This window comes from Siniperca chuatsi, linkage group LG19 (assembly GCF_020085105.1).
Source record: "Siniperca chuatsi isolate FFG_IHB_CAS linkage group LG19, ASM2008510v1, whole genome shotgun sequence".
Classification (NCBI taxonomy): Eukaryota; Metazoa; Chordata; class Actinopteri; order Centrarchiformes; family Sinipercidae; genus Siniperca; species Siniperca chuatsi.
In genome coordinates this window covers 13,263,658-13,280,526 of record NC_058060.1, presented here as the reverse complement: position 1 = coordinate 13,280,526, position 16,869 = coordinate 13,263,658, and the positions used below count along the sequence as shown (strand labels likewise).

Sequence of the window (16,869 nt, the reverse complement as noted above, 5' to 3'; positions counted from 1 at the left end):
GGAGAACAGTTACTTCTGCCGCGGCGAGTTTATTTGCGCCTCGCTATGAGAATTGCCATCATTTACCCTTCCCCAACACCTCCCAAAAAGAAAAGAAATAGACAAGAGGGGAAGCGAGGCAAGAGTGAGTGAGGCGAAATTGATTCTTTTTGATACATGCTGCACAGGGGACATTAGGTACCCCTTGTTTGACCATCTATTTCAAGAAATGAACTGAATACATTTTGCGTAAAGTAATGTATAGGCCTTTTGGAGGCCTTTTGCTGTTGTAGAATGAATTGCTCGCTGCAGCATGCAGAGGTTATCCCGTGTATTATGACGGTTTTAAGAGAAGTCAGTTAATTATGCAGGAATGATAACTCACTTTAGACAAAACTGTAACTCAGTGTCTGTCACGCATGACAAAATTAAGGCCAACTTGATGAACCAGTGGAGCATTAAATCCTGAGAGACGGTGGCCCCAGCGTTCAGGTTGGTGGCACGTTCGCCTCCATTGCAGTGTAAACACTTTACTTTGTCTTCAGAATAAACACTCATGTAAAAAAAAGGTACAGCAAATTTGGAAGCCTATACTGTAGGCTATACTAAATAGTTTTTTTGTCTAGATGTTTGTTTTACAGGACGTGAGGATGTGCATGGCACCATTGTTTGCACAAGCAGTCCCATATGAGTTCACCACAATTTGACCATGATGAAAGTTACCATAACAGATAACATCATAATTTATAGGCTGCTTATTTTTCCTTACTTCGTTATAGCCTAGGCCTATGATATTTCTATTACAAGTGGTGGAAAGTAACTAAGTACAGTTACTCAAGTACTTAAATACAATTGTACTTTACTTGAGTATTTCCATTTTCTGCAAATATTGTACTTTAACTCCACTACATTTATTTGATACCTTTAGTTACTTTGCAGATCCAGATTAATAACAAAAAATACAATCAGCAAATAAATGATGATAAACTTTATTTTTTTCATGAGTTACCCAGCAGATACAGTATAAAGTACTTAAAATTAGCTCCACCTTTACCAGGCGCAACATTAAAGTGATTACACATTAATGCATCAATAATTATAATCCAATAATATAATATTATTCTGAAATGGGCCATTCTTCATAATGAGTACTTTTACTTTTGGTCCTTCATGTATTATTTGATGCTAATAAAATTTTGAATGCAGTACTTTTACTTGTAACAGAATATTTCTACTCTATGGTATTGCTACTTTTACTTAAGTGCAATATGTGAGTACTTCTTCTTCCACAGTTTTTTCTCCCATTATCAATATTAGGCTAAAAGGTCATGTCAGGATTATAGTTGTCTGTGACTCTAGAAACCGTAGCCTGAGATATAGCCTTTACTGCCCTCATGAACTGTATGAAATAAGTCCTATTTGTTACCTGTATGTTGCACGCAAAGCTTTTAAATGTAGTCTGCGCTTTTGTTTGTCTTGGCAGTGACACTGGTCTTTGTTTGCGCACATTTTGGCCATCCGACCCGTCCTTTCCATTTAGCTTTAGACACTGCTGTTGCGTCACGGAGCCTGTCAAGGCCTAATGAAACCCATATTGAGAAAGAGTATAAATCCAACCCCCTTTTCTTCCCAGTTCAAATACCGACCTGCACGCGCCCTGCACTGGAAGAGAATGCATTAAGAGTCAGGCAGGAAAGCCACAAGTTCATTTGTAACCACTGAAACTTTTTCAACCAGCTACGAGGAAAGTTTTAACAGACAAAACAATGGCTGGACTCAAGGTAAGGCAGTTTTTATTTCCTTTATTCAACACTATTGTTAATACTAGAAATGTTTATTCCTAGCCCCAAACGTTTCAGATTAGTGTAACTGATTAAACGTTTGCATGAATGTGTAAACATGCTGTAACTCTGGAGACTAAAGGGCAGGAGTAGCTCATCTATATCTTGCACCATAAATACGCAAAGTTAAACTGTGCATCGAGTCATTATTAAATATAACAGAAACAGACGGGCTGACTGAAGGTCAGAGTTGCCTCCGACCAATCAGAGTGCTGCATTCAGCAGCTGCCCAGATGTGGTCTGAGACGCCCCCACAGATTCATAGAACAGTAATGTTTAAGTGGAAAAGCGTCAGAAAAGTTTTTTTTTTGCCCTTCTTGCTCCACACGAAATAAACATCTTAGTTGAATAAAATCCTACTTCACATAACGTTCTTTCATGAGGCACAGACTGGAGCCTCAAAAACGTCTTTACGCACGCACTCTACACGCACCAAAGGCGCATGAACGCGCACATATGGAAGTCATCCATGCCTTTTTGCAGACTAACAATGACTCAACAAGATTTCTTTACATTGTGCCAATGTGGTAGGGAAGACATGGTTGCTGGTGATCAGTGCCAGTGTAGAAGGATAGTAGAGTAATATCATAATTGAAATATTGATCAAAACGGACTGTGGAGGATGTTAGTGCAATTAGTCTGTTTCTGAAACACAATAACAGAAATAATGGATGACTGCTAGGGGGGAAATTTGGCATAACTGCAGTTTGTTTTATCATAGATCTAATGTGAATCAATATGACAACAATTAACAAAAAGACACCTTAATGACAAGCCTTCACATTTAATTATAACCAGCATGAACACATTTATCCTGCATTACAATGAAGCTGCATGGTGTTTACGTGTGTATTTTATTTCTTTTTTACTAACTTGGCTTAACTTGAGTGTTGGATGTCTGTCTTTCGCTTGCAGTACATGAGCGGTTTTGGGAACGAGTTCTCTTCTGAAGACCCTCGCTGTCCTGGATCTCTACCTGAGGGACAGGTAACACACCCACAAAACACACATTTGATTATTTATTCACTAATTTTGCTACATTTTTTGCTTAAGTGAATTGCATGAATACTTAATATGACACTTAAAACTTCCCTGTGTTGTGGATCAATCTCTCAGAATGTATTTACGTTTGTTCGCACTTGAGATAATAACACCCTGTATTATGTCTGTATTATGTCTCCACAGAACAATCCTCAGGTCTGTCCTTACGGCCTCTATGCTGAGCAGCTCTCTGGCTCTGCCTTCACCTGCCCACGGCCAGCCAACAAGAGGAGGTATTCATCTGTTTCTGACATTTAAATCAGCTCACTTACCACAATAACACCAAATGGCGCTTAGACATAAGGAATGACTGAACATTGGTCCTTTTTCTTTCTCCAGCTGGTTGTACCGTGTCTTGCCGTCTGTCAAACATAAGCCTTTTACCTCAGTGCCCTGTGGAAATCTAACAGAGAACTGGAATGAAGTGGACCCTGACCCTAACCAGGTATATAAAGGCTCAAAAGGAAGAGTTCCCACTCATTTTGTCTTTACTTCAAGTACAGAAATCTTATTAAGCCCCTGAAAACTTGTCACATTTCTCTATAACATTAAATAATCACAATTAAATCAAAGTTGAAGTTTAGAAGAAGCAACATCGTCAGTTACTATGTATTAAGAGTTTAAAAGAATAGTTCAACATTTTGGGAAATAGGATCTATATCTGTACAGTAAATATGAAACCACATTTCTGCTTCATCGGGACTGTGTGGGTGTGGTTTGATCAGATTTGATTGACAGTTCTGGCAATTCATATTCAAATGTTGCTTAACTCTTAGTGGTGCACAGACATAAGTGACATCACCTTTTTCTATCTGAGCCCCACCCACTTCATACCAGTTAGAAAAGCAACATGAAACAGAAGTACAGAAATCTCTCATGTGGAAAAATAATCACAACTGTTCTAACTTCGGCAGAACATTGTGCGTTCATGTAGGCTCTCATCCCTCATAGTAAGAAGCTGATTGAGAAAATATGTTTTAAGGACCTTTAATACTTATCTGCACCAATGAATTCCTTTAAATGCTCTGTATATACTGCATAAATAGATTCTGACCGAGGTTTCTCTCACAGCTGCGATGGCTGCCATTCACCATCCCCAAATCTACAGTGAAGAAAGTGGACTTTGTGGCTGTGAGTTTAACTCGTTGCTTTTCTACATTATTCTTTCATTAAAGAATCTCAGTTCACTGATTTGGGATTTTGTACATCTGTATGTTGCAGGGTCTGCATACTGTCTGTGGCGCTGGAGATGCCAAATCTCGCATTGGCATTGGCATCCACGTATACACCTGCAACACCTCCATGGTTGACAGGTGAGTATGTATTTGTGTGCAAATGTGTCCCATCATGTAACAAATAGATGCATTTTCACATATCAAACGGCTACAAAATCTTTGGTTACGCTTTGACGATCATTTTTAAGCTCTCTCCTTTTTTTTTCTTGTTCCAGGTGCTTCAACAACTCAGATGGAGACTTTCTGATTGGTGAGGAAAAGGGCTGTTGATGTTTTCACTGTCATCTATCACAAGAACAATGATAGCTCAATCCCCAGTCCTTCTTCTCCCTCAGATTTTCTTTTCTCTGCCTCTCTTTGTCTGTTTGTCACTCTAGTACCCCAGCAGGGTGAGATCTTGATCACCACAGAGTTTGGGAAAATGATGGTCGAGCCAAACGAGATCTGTGTCATCCAGGTGACGTCTATGTTTTTCATCTCTCCGTTTTTCACACAGAAATCTACCATTGTGTCTGCACCCACACCCCAATTACCACATTTAGAAAGACATAGTTTGGTACTTTTCAAAAGTGGCCTTAAAAATAAAGAATGGTAGAAAGAGGTTTGAGCTACAGAAAGCCTGACCACCAGGATTTGCAATTGCAGTGTGTGTGTGTGTGAACCCATAAGTCCACTCAGCATCGGTACATCCCACATTTGATACAGCACTAAATTTCTCTTCACCACCACTTTTTATGTGTTTTGTCCAGCAAGGGATGCGCTTCAGTGTGGATGTTTTTGGAGAAACCAGAGGTTACATACTGGAGGTGTATGGAGCCCATTTTGAACTCCCTGACCTGGGACCCATAGGTGTGTGCTTGTGCGATTGTTTGTGAGTATGGATACATGTAGTGTGTGTTCATCCTTCCTTGAATTCTGCACACCAAACTCTTCTGTTTCTTGCAACTGCCTATAGTTGTCTCAAGTGGTTCTCACCTTCTCCCCAAATCGGTCATATTTTAAGCCGTGTATGGCTTAAGATGGAAATGTCAGTTGGACGGTCGGGTCCACCACTTCCAGGCTGAAATGACTCAACAACTATTGGATGGATTGCAATGAAATTTGGCAGAGATATTCATGTCCCCTTCAGGATGAATTGTAATAACTTTGGTGATCCATTAACTTTTCATCTAGCGCCATCATCATCAAAGTACCGCCTTTTAGAGCCGCTAGCGTGGCTGTAGTACTGTTTATAAAGATTTCGCGTTTTTTGTGTGTGTTTGAATATGTATGACTGTGTATGTGTGTTTTGCAGGAGCCAATGGTCTGGCCAACCCAAAAGATTTCCTGTGTCCAGTTGCTTGGTACGAGGATCACAAAGTGGCCACAGGTTACACCATCATCAACAAGTACCAAGGAAAGCTCTTCGCCTGCCAACAGGTGTTTTTTTTTGTGGCATTTCAGTTTGTGTGTCAGTACACTCACATGTAGACAGACACTGTGTGACAGGGGCACACACCTATGGCATACTTGCCCTATTACCTATTTAGGTTTTTGTTTGCTTCAGTAAACATCATCGAACCGCAAACAATGATGAACAGGAAACTGTTCAAGTGAAGCATATGATCCATTAGCTGCTCCTGCAGTTTGAATTGCCATCCCTGATGATTTAATATCGAAGCGTTATCCATTCAGCAGGCTTCTGCCTCGACTCCCGAATGAGTCTTAATCACTCATAATTAGTTAAGGCATTCTGGAGTTGCAGACAGTGTACCTGTAAAGCTTTGCTTTGTAAGAAAAACCTTTCCCAAGTTATGCATCATTTTCACCATATTTCACTCAGTGACTGATCCTGCCCCTCCCGAAATGTCCTGTTGGGCGCATAATTGGATCGACACATAATGTCTGACAGGAGGTTTTAAACCGAGACAGAGAGGAGGTGGGAGGAGAGGTTTGGCAGGGGTAGGGGTTGGGGGGTTGTAACCGTGGAAACCATGTCAAACCACAGTTATTATTCATTGTAGGAAGTACACAAGGGCAACATACAATATTTTTTTTGTAGCAAAACAAACATTTTCCGTCTCTCTCGCTGCCTCTACTTGAGTATCCGCCCCTTGTTATGTGCTGGGTATCAGAGGTGGACGCTACTGACTACACCTGACACTCTTTTCCTGGTGTCCACCCTTTCACAGAGCCAGGAGGGTGAGGCTACAGGGGTAAGAAAATAAGGTGGTTACGCGGGCCTCATCTCAGGGAAGATGCTGCTGCTCCCGTCTGGTCCTGCTGTTTTGTTCCCCTGCAGAGCGCTGAAATTGCTCAAATTAACTTATTATTTGCTTGACTGGGCCAATATGTTTGTGTTTTGTGTGCATGTGTGTGCAAGTGCTTTCTCTCCTCCATTTTAATCGAATGGAGTGGAGTTAACACAGATGAATGTCCAAGAGATTACCTGCCCTGGGTTTCCTAAAGGCCTTTATGTATGGTAACTACTGTAAATTGTGTGTGTGGTTAAGATTTTTTTTTGTTGTTGTTGTTACATCAGTCATGTAATGTTTTTCAATTTACTTAAGCACATGTTTGTGTATGCATATGTGTTTGTGAGGTTTTGATGTTAGTGTGTATAAGCTGTTCAATTGTGGAAGTGTGTGTGAGCATGTGTGTAAGGTGCATGGAGGTCACTCAGGAGGCAGCTTGAGTTGTAATGAACTATATTGATTTTGGAGCTGCTGTTGAATGTCTTTTTCGCAGTGACATTATCAGAACAGAGAAACTATATAAAATTGCTGTGGTTTTAACAATCAAGATAAAGAAATATCTCTGCAACCACTGTTTCTGCTGCTCCCTCCCCCCATAACTGCGCCGCTGCGAGCGTCAAAATGCTCAAAGTTTGGGAAAGTTTGATTGTGAAGCCAATTACCCCATAATACCTGGAGCCTTGTTTCACAATGAACAGGGGGAATGAAAGAGAAGAAAGAATGAAAGAAGCACACCCTCTTTCACAATCAACCCTTTTCATTATGACGATTTTCTTTCTCTTTATGTCAAGAAGTACTGTCTCTGGGAATTTAAGATTACAAAGACATTATTCATTAGTCCTTTTTTCCCAGTGAAAAGCTCAATTTAATGTCTTTTGTGTTTGTTGCTTGGGTAGACTCGTCTTATTTGTTTTGTTCTGTGCTCTGCGCGTAGGATTTCTCTCCATTCAATGTGGTGGCTTGGCACGGAAACTACACACCTTACAAATACAACCTGAAGAACTTCATGGTTATCAATGGTGTGGCCTTCGACCATGTGGTGAGCCATGTTTAAGGACACAGACACACTCCACTATGCTACAGTACTTTTCAGTATACAATATGTAATTTCATTAGTTGCTCTTTGTTTTCTGCTTTTGAAGTGAATTAACCCCAACTCTAATTCTCCAGCATCCCCTTACAAGTCACTTATTGTTCCACTTACACTCTTCCTATAGGATCCATCTATCTTTACTGTGCTGACTGCCAAATCCACCCGACCAGGTGTGGCCATTGCTGACTTTGTCATCTTCCCCCCTCGGTGGGGTGTGGCTGACCACACCTTCCGTCCACCGTACTATCACCGTAAGACTACAATAACACATACACGCCTTGTTTCATTTTGCAGGAAAGGAGAAGAAGACTTAAAAAAGCAGAAACAATGAGTAGGGTATCTCTGCAGACTTTGAATAGGAGGGGTAACTGGCAATCATTTTTTTATTTGGCCAATCAGAGGCTTACAATCCTCTGTCAATCAAAAACTAATTTAACCAATACGCCAGCTGAACCAGTTGTCAATCACTTTTTAATTTGGCTAATCAGCTTTCTCATAGCTCATAAAGAAGGAGGAGGTTCGACAAGAAGAAACAAACTTACCTCATTTCTCAATGTTTAGATCCGAAAGGATCAAAGTATCAACAGACAGCAATGTTTTTAATCAACATTTTAAAGTGGAAGTAGACAACTTTTGATCATAACAGAATATAGTAACTTTCACCCCACTGCTCATTTTAGAAATCACACGTCACAAGTTTTGTTGGAAAGTGAGACGCTGGCGGCTAATGAGCTACCACAGGCTGTATGCAGTAAACTGCAAGCTAATGTTAGCTAACTCGCTAACCTCTATGGGAAATTATAGTAGTAAGCTAACAGGCTAGAAAAGCAGTGGAAACCACAGCTCACAGAACTAGGAGCAGGACTGCAGTTGGTCACTTCGCTCTCCGCCCACCGAAGGCTTGCTAGCTAATGCTGGAAGTCAGAAAAAAACATATATGATCAATTGTTTGTTTGATGATCTAGTGAAAGTTACTATATTTTGTTATGATCAAGGAGTTGATAAGCCATAAGCAAACAGCATTAGCTAGCTAGCATGCTAGGTAGATGAAAAGTTGATAGGTACAATCATAGACTGTAGTCTATGCATACAAAGAAACATGAGTTGTTTGTGTACCGCCCCCCTTAAAATACTGTGAAGTGATTCGCTGAATTAAAAAGTGATTGACAACTGGTTCAGGGGGTGTATTGGTGAAATTAGTTTTTAACTGACAGTGGATTGTAAGCCACTGATGGGCCAAATTAAAAAATGAAATTGGCAGTTACCACGCCCTCTCAAAGTCATCGGTCTGCAGATACAAACTTGGAAACGATGAATTTTGAGAACTAGGTTGATAAAAACGTGGCTGAATTTGAATCCTAATTTGAATGGAAATGTAAAATTCTGTCTAGTGAGGCTAATTTTAGTCTTATCATGGAATGAAACAAGCCAGCCAGAAGCTAACATGTGCATTTACCCAACCAGTGTCAAGACAGTGATGATAACAATCCACCTGGCTCTTTTCAGCTGAGACACCACTACAGCACCTTTTGTCTTTTTTCACCGCAGATCTATAAGGCCATCTAGTGGAACTCTGTCACAGCTTGCTCTTTATACAGCTAGCTGTACTCATTACAGTGCTGTTACAGCTCCTCCTGCTTGTCACTTTAGGTAACTGCATGAGTGAATTCATGGGCCTGATCAAAGGCCACTATGAGGCTAAAGAGGAGGGCTTCCAACCAGGAGGGGCCAGCCTCCACAGCATAATGACCCCACACGGCCCAGACGCTGAATGCTTTGAGAAGAACAGCACTGCTGAGCTCAAACCTGAGAGGGTGGCTGAGGGAACCATGGTAAAAAAACAAAACATATACAGTTTCAAGGTCAACTAGAGAAGAAACATTACTAGGCCACCATTAAGGATTTAAATATTATATATTATAAAAAAGTTGGAAACCGGGTCAATGCCATGAGTGTTTATATCTGTTACATGTCTTTTCCTCCCTTCAGGCTTTCATGTTTGAGTCATCCTTCAGTATGGCTGTGACCAAGTGGGGTCTACAAACATGCCAGAGACTTGACAAGAGCTACTACCAGTGCTGGGAACCTCTTCGCAGCCACTTTAATCCCAACTGGAAGCCCAGCAAACAATAGCAAAACAGAGTATAAACCAAATATGGTTGTTTAACAAACATAAAAAACGTTGTTCATTCATTTTATTAAATGTAACTAACAATCCAGTGTTTGTGGAACTTGGCTTTCTTTGTGCTGTTTGATTAGGTCTGTTGGTGAAATTACAGAAGGAGTAATTTATTTTATGCAGACAACTAAGATTGGAGTTGCACAATAAAAACTGGAAACTTTGCTGTTTCTCATATTAAAAATAAAAATCACATCTAGGCTGCATAAATTGTATCTGTCAGGTCAGGCATGCTGAACATGTATGCAATTTGTGTATTTCCTGCTTTACTTTTAACAGTTTAAAGATTAAATACATCATGAAATGGACACTTTTTCTTACAAAACTGAATTCTAAAGTAACACTATTGACATTTTACCTCTTACAAATAAAAAGGCAAATTCATAAGCAATAAAAGACAGCCTTTCTCAGTTCAATACACTCAGGTTTGGTAGTACAGTGGTCTGGTATGGCCAGTGGCAGCTAATGTTAGCAAACTTTAGATTGATATTCCTGTAGAATTCACTTGAGTCATCTTACTAATTTGAATACTCTTCTGTACTTGTGCTATACTAAATTCACAGCTATCCCATAATTGTCACCTGTGACCACAGTTGTTGCTGTTTAGCTAAAGTTACACAGTCTCACTTTAAACCGTGACTTGCTTAAGGGCACCTCCGTAGTATTAATTTATTTGGCAACAGATTTTAGCAGGTGATCTTTTTTGAGCAACTCTTATTGTCTCCAAGGTGAGCATTGATGCCCCAGTGTCTACTGGTTAACATGCTGGCCTAATACTTGTTTGTGCATGTTCCTACCCTGGTCTATGGACATGAATATTGTGCACAACATTTACAACGTCATGTGTTTTTCCCACCATCTACACTTTTAAAAACCACGAAACAAAAACCACTGTTTTTGACTATAATTTTATTTGGATAATAATAATTACATGCACTGGCATCACTAGAACATAAAGGAGGTCTTTATACATCGGAGCTCATGATGACAAACTGAACTTGCGCTCGAGGGTTCCAGCTTTAATCTGCTCCTCCTTCCTATCCTGTAAAACAGACATATACAACAGATGATGGGTTAATACAGTTTCCATGGCAACAGAGTCATATCACTCTCACCCTCTTCACCTTCCAGGCATTTTCTCAACTGCATGTTTTATAAGTGAGCGTTTTATGATTTTCAAGCAGTTTTTTTCCACCCAGCAGTGTGACAATTGCACCAAATTCTCACTGGAAGTTCTATTGGCGAGGGTGAATCTCCATGACAATAGGGAGGAAAATGAAAGCAGGCCGCATTTCAAGTGAAGCATTCATTTCTAATATGAATGGAACTGTGACAAAAAGAAAACCAGATCAAGTGCACACCTACAAGGGAATAGTGAGTGCCCATCCTCAACTAAATAGCTATTCAGATATCTATAAAGCCATTCATGACCAAGAATCAAATTTTAGGATTTTCTTAGGCAAAACTATTCTTATAAATGGCATTATCAGTGTATTAGATTAGCAAATAAAACTGATTAGTTCTGTAACATGGTAAAATTACCTTGCTTTATATCAAGTAAATATGAGTCAATATAACAGCAGATAGGTGCAATGAAAAGAAGACAGCAGTAGGGATTGAAAATAAAGATCACACAGTACATAGACTTTAATATGCAGAAAGATGGTGTAGTTATTAAACCTGCTGTTTGAGGAGCCACAGGTGAGTTATGCCATTTATTAAAAACTGTGACAATCAATCAGTCGCATACCCTGTCTGTCTTGAAGATAAAGTAGAGGGCGAAGAGAGGCGCAATTCCAAACATCGCACCCAACAGAGATGTCTTGAATGTGGGCCTGAAGTATGAGTAGGGGTTGGTGCGTGCATGCACCCAGCGTGTAAGGGCAGGGTCTTCCTGTAAAGACAAAATATGCAATTAAATGTCAATGATCGCTCTGTATAAACTGAATCTTTGCACACAAAAAATATGAGTCAAACAATTATTTACAACAAAGACATGAGTATCAAAGATACAGTATGTTGTCATAATACAAAACTGTTGGGGTCTCTCGCTGTGTTGCCTAAGGCAAACTGATTCGATAAAAGTCAAGTCAGCTTCATTTATATGGCCCAAAATTAAAAATTTGTCTCAGAAAGCTTTACAATCTGTACAACATTCAACACCCTCTATTCTTAAGCCCTTTATTTTAATTAGGAAAACACAGATCAAAACATCAGGATAAGTAACTGAGGAGGGATCCCTCTTCCAGAACAGGCCTTTTCCACAGAGTACATTTTGACATGTCACAATAGAAAATGTACAGGTGTAAAAAAAGAAAATGAATGATGGCTGAATTCCATTTAGCTGCTTTAGTTTCATGGTCATGGTATTGTGCACCTGGCTCACTGGGACAATGTCTACTGTGAAAAAGGCCACATTGTGTACAGAACAGAGAAGTAGCAGTAGTAGAACTACAAGTGGACTACTGCAGCCGAAGTCGGAATAAGGCATTTATTAAGTCTGAAAGCGTTTTGAATCACTGTAACGTTAACAGTTTGCTCAAACATCAACACCAGTTATCAACCTTCTTCTCAAATTAGCGAGCTAATGTTACACACTACCGTTTGTCAAAAGTAAAACGTCCTGATAACATTAATGACAACCAGCCCCGTATGTTAACACAATGTGCAAATAAATATGCAACACTATACTCTATTACTAATATACTTTAGTAAAACTGGGTTCGTCCGACTTATGTGCCCTGACATGCTACCGTTAGCAAGTAGCCTGAGCCATTTTCAAGGATGACATTGCTAGCTAGCAGGTAGCCACTTACTATGAGCTCTTTTCTGTGCGGGTTATTGAGTTGCGTCTGATACTGCCTCTTTAGATTTGCTCGTAGTGCTGCCCTGTCTTCTTCGGCACGTCGCTGCTCCGTCGAGAGGTTGAAATACTCATTTGGGTCCAGTGTTTTTGGCCGAGTGGCCAAGGGCGCCTCTCGATAGTCCGCCATGATTGTTTGATGGCGGATGGACTGGGGCAAACGTGAACTCGTGAAATCTCGCGTTGAACGTCCGAATCGTCACCATAGCAACGCCAAACTTTCTCTCGCTGGATGTGTCAAATGCAACAATGAGCGAAACTAACGCAAATCAAGACGAGGGTGTTCCGGTTGAAAGTGATGACGACTTTCAGTATAAAGAAGTATCTCTAGAAGATGACTGGAGTTTGACAGAAGGGGAAGAAGATTTGGAAGCAACGGTGAAAGCTATCCAAGACCGGGCAGAGGCCAGTGCAGCTGCTGCTGCGGTTCCCAGGCCCAACGCAGCCTCCGTGGCATGCAAACCTGAGGCCGTGGATGACTTTTTACGCAACTTTCTCTTCCAAATGGGCATGACAGAAACACTTGACTGTTTTCAGACTGAGTGGACTGAGATGGTGCAGAAAGGGCTGGTCGATACACAATGGGTTGGTGTGGTACCGGATGTGTATACTGAAAACAAGCGTCTGGAGAGCGAGCTGAAAAACGCGCAGCGGGAGAGGGAGGAGTACAGACTAGCAGCGCCTGCCGCAGCTGAGACACTGGCGAGGGTCCAGAAAGCCAGAGACTTCCACCGGCTGCAGCATAAGCGTGTCGTCCAGGAGAAAAACAGGCTCATTGAGGAGATGAGAAAGCTTAAAGTGCAGTGCAACAGCTACAAACCTGCAGTAAAGCGGATGAATGAAAAATACCAAGCAGTTTTAAAGCAGACCATGCTGGTGACTTTGGAGAGGGACAAAGCCTTAGGACAGCTAAGGTCAGCTCAGCACAACACCCCCTTCTGCGGGGATGCAGGTGAAGCAGGAGGGGTAAACAGAACAGAAGAGCCAAGTGTCAAAGGGACAACCCATCCAGTGATCCAACCAAGACCTCCTACATCTGCAAATATTCCAAGGAGTCAGGCTAGGGTGCAGTCAGTGAAGGCAAATGTTTGTTGAAATAAATATTTGGTCTCACATAACTTTCCTCATGTATGCTGTTAAGCCTCATTGTACAGCAGTTTTACACTTTCCTGAAATATTTACATTTTCTAAGACTTTCTGATTTTGTTGTACTACAGTTCAGAAGGAAATGTTGTACTTTATGCTGCACTAAATTTGCTGACCATTGTCACAAATATTTGTGTAAAATAAAATTTAACACCCAAAATGCTTACATGTTAATATACAATATGATGCACAAATCTTATTTTATCCCCCATATCCATTAGACATATATGACATATATGCTAATGTCTGTCAATATACTACTTCACTCAAGGTCACTCAGACATTCAGTGTCCCGCACCATAAAGCCAGAGCTGGATTTCCTGAATGAAGTGTAACAAAGTACCGGAGTATGGTGTGATTACTACATTTGCTTATGGTTTGCTGTTATTCTTGGGGTTTTTTTGGACCTTTGTTTGGGCCTCGAGATTCTTATTCTCATTTTCACACCTTCGCTCTTAAATGTGTGCTGTTAAATTTACACTGATTGGTTTGGCACAAACAAGAAGAAGATGGATTGTGGGAGCGTGACTGTTCCTCTTAGCTGTGTAGATGTGGGACCTTCAGAGTGAACATTGCCAGACTCTATTGGATGTTCATCATGATCATGAACACGACCACGATAATCAAAGTAAGTCGGTAATTCTATGCACTGAAATTCAGTAGTTTTAGTGTTTGTTTTTCTAATCCAGAGTCCACTCAAGATAGAAAAGTGTACTTATTATACTCTGTTGTTGAAGTTCAGACATGTTGCATTGTAGAATATATCCACAAGAGGGCAATCTTTAGCAAGCTTTGGTTACACTACCACAGAGTGAATATCACACATCAGAATGAGAATCAGCTTTTTTGGCCAAGTACGTGTACACATTCAAGGAATTTGACTGGTTTTTCGTGGGTCTCAATGTTCTTACACAGAAATAGACATTCAGCTAAGTACAAGGACAACAAAGCTGAACAAAGATAAACATAAACATTTAACTATTTTGTACATACCATTAGGCGAAAAAATATCTAAAAAGTACATATATAAAAAGCAACAATGAACAACAACATACAATGTCTATATACAAGTCACTGTGTCTATAAATTAAACAAGAAGAATACAAAAATGCAACGGTGCAGAGGGTAAAGAGTGCTAGAATCAATATTGAATGAAACAGTGGGTATTTAAACTATAAACTTTAACTACTATATTTAATTTAGAATTTGTAGGTACAGTGGAAGTTTAGCGTTACAGGGTTATTGCACGGGGATTGTTTCTGACACTGTCAACTAACTGCAGCTCCAGTTAGCCCAGAGAGCAAAAGATTAACCAGTGAAGTACCTGCTCATATGAGTACTATTTTCCCCTTTGACAACCACAGCAATGGTACCACTTGTCAACATGGGGTTTTGGATGGAAATAAGCCACTAAATACAATAGGCAGTGACATTATAGAGCTAATATTGCAATGTTCAAATTTTGTATGACATTGGGTATGACATTCACCTGTAGATGGTCAGAACAAGAAATATTGGTGATAGGTGCATAGGAATGCAATATCACTTTCCTACATTCTTGCAGATGTATTTCGTTTTGTAAGAGTTTATCTGGTTGTTGTACTTTATTACACCAGGTTGATGGATTTTAAGCAAAGCTGATCTGTCACATAGCCTGTTCACAGATTTCTCAGTGGCATTACAAATGAATATTGCAATATACAGATATAACTTCTCGTACAGAAGTTATTTTTCCTCTCCCTTCTTACACTTCATGCTAGTTGTAGAGCACAGAGATGTTGAGACAGCTCTTTGATCCGGAGAGGCCCAGGCGTAGCTACAGTACGTGTGACCAAATGATTTATTGTCCTCTGAGGACCTCTTAAGCGCCACCCGCTCTGCAGTTTTGAAACATCCATTTATGACTTCTAAATTCAATGAGAGACCACACTCCCCCCCCCCCTTTAATGTTCAGAGAGAGATTTAACCTCAAATATTAATATGTTTCTGCCCTGGCAGACCTCATGGACTTGGAGTTGAACTTTGGGAAGTTTCTGAGCTCTGCACAATGGCCACAAAAAGTCATTTTTCTCTCTTACAGCCTTTTTTACTCCCTTTTTTCTTTTCTTACAGCCTGCGTCCTTCACTGTCAACTTCTACACCCCTTTATGTCTTTCCCGCCACGGAACATTTGGTATTTTATTCTTTATCGTTTAACTGGCGTTTATTTTGAAGCACTCACCGTGCAAAGCTTTTGACATATAATAGAGATATAAGGACGCGATACAGAGATGGAGGCAGTTACAGACTGAGAGATAAAAAAAGGAATGAAAAGGCATGGAGGATTTCTATCAGCAGTCTGTGCTACCTTGCAAGGCTTAATCACTCCCAGTAATCAGAAGTTATTTGTGCTGTTTTGGTCTTTTAAAATGACTTCTACATGCGAGTCTGGCTTGGAAAGTGGAAGAAGGTTTCCTTTTCCGACCACAAGCTAAAAGTACTTTTCTCCTTATTCCTTACCAAAGGTCCCTGAAGTGGTTTGTGGACTCAGAGACAATGACCTAATGTGTTATGCTGCTCTTTGGTACTTATTCATAATATTTCCTGGCCCAGAGATTCCATTACTCTGCTGCCCTTGAGGAATGTAACTGAGGAATGTAATGTTCCTTTCCACCCTTGTTTTCATCTACAGTACATAATTGTGCCCGTTTAGAGCCTTTGTAATTTTCACAAACAGTTACAAAGTCAATGAGGTGGTGGCTGGAGGTTATTTCCAGCCAACATTTTGTACATGCCAAGCCCACATTACCTATTCCAGCCTGCCCATCCCTCCCTCCCTCCTGCTTCCTCAGGTCTGAGGAGACATGGTTTTCTTTCACAGCCTTTAGAAGAAGTTTTCAACTTTGTGGCTCCATCTTGAATGAGTCGGGCTGATTTGAATTCCTCCCCTGTCTGCCCGACTCCCTGTGCTGCCCCCTCAGCTCCTCTCTCCACTGACAGCCCTGTACACTTCACAGCCCGCGACGACCTTCGTGTCATACCAAATAGGAAGGGAGAATGAGAGGGAGAAAACTCACGTTTCAGCCCACTTGGCTCAGGCAGAACCAAACCTGCCTTGCATCCTTTTATCTCTCTGCCTCTGTGCTTATTCTTACTCTGAATCCTTTGTCCTGTTTATGCAACTGAATTACAGCAGGCTTTGAATTGTGATTGATTCACAGAGATTTCTGTAGCCTAGTTACCAGCCATATATATGATGCGTTGGCTCCTTATTCCTCG

The 16,869-nt window shown here is 40.6% G+C and overlaps 2 protein-coding genes across 2 annotated transcripts; one reads left to right on the top strand and one right to left on the bottom strand.

The window, feature by feature from the left end:
• Positions 1-1,601: 1,601 nt before the first annotated feature.
• hgd (homogentisate 1,2-dioxygenase) lies at positions 1,602-9,642 on the top strand. The gene is made up of 14 exons (XM_044177225.1): positions 1,602-1,760; positions 2,736-2,807; positions 3,006-3,094; positions 3,201-3,306; positions 3,933-3,992; positions 4,083-4,174; positions 4,312-4,346; positions 4,474-4,553; positions 4,846-4,945; positions 5,391-5,515; positions 7,265-7,369; positions 7,548-7,674; positions 9,074-9,255; positions 9,413-9,642. Exons 1-14 carry the CDS (start codon positions 1,746-1,748, stop codon positions 9,554-9,556), a joined length of 1,332 nt encoding a protein of 443 aa, XP_044033160.1. The 5' UTR covers positions 1,602-1,745; the 3' UTR covers positions 9,557-9,642.
• Positions 9,643-10,494: 852 nt separating this feature from the next.
• Positions 10,495-12,977, bottom strand: ndufb4 (NADH:ubiquinone oxidoreductase subunit B4). Its single transcript, XM_044177448.1, is given in 5 exon segments — positions 10,495-10,644; positions 11,353-11,496; positions 12,419-12,653; positions 12,655-12,724; positions 12,929-12,977. Coding segments are annotated over 5 exon segments (561 nt in total). The 3' UTR covers positions 10,495-10,581.
• Between the last annotated feature and the right edge of the window lie 3,892 nt (positions 12,978-16,869).

What these genes read in the sequence shown, in the direction of transcription:
- hgd (XM_044177225.1), top strand. An exon ending in AGATGGAGACTTTCTGATTG is followed by an intron (nt 4,347 to 4,473) that starts GTGAGGAAAAGG and finishes TTGTCACTCTAG; the next exon opens with TACCCCAGCAGGGTGAGATC. An exon ending in GGGTGGCTGAGGGAACCATG is followed by an intron (nt 9,256 to 9,412) that starts GTAAAAAAACAA and finishes TCCTCCCTTCAG; the next exon opens with GCTTTCATGTTTGAGTCATC.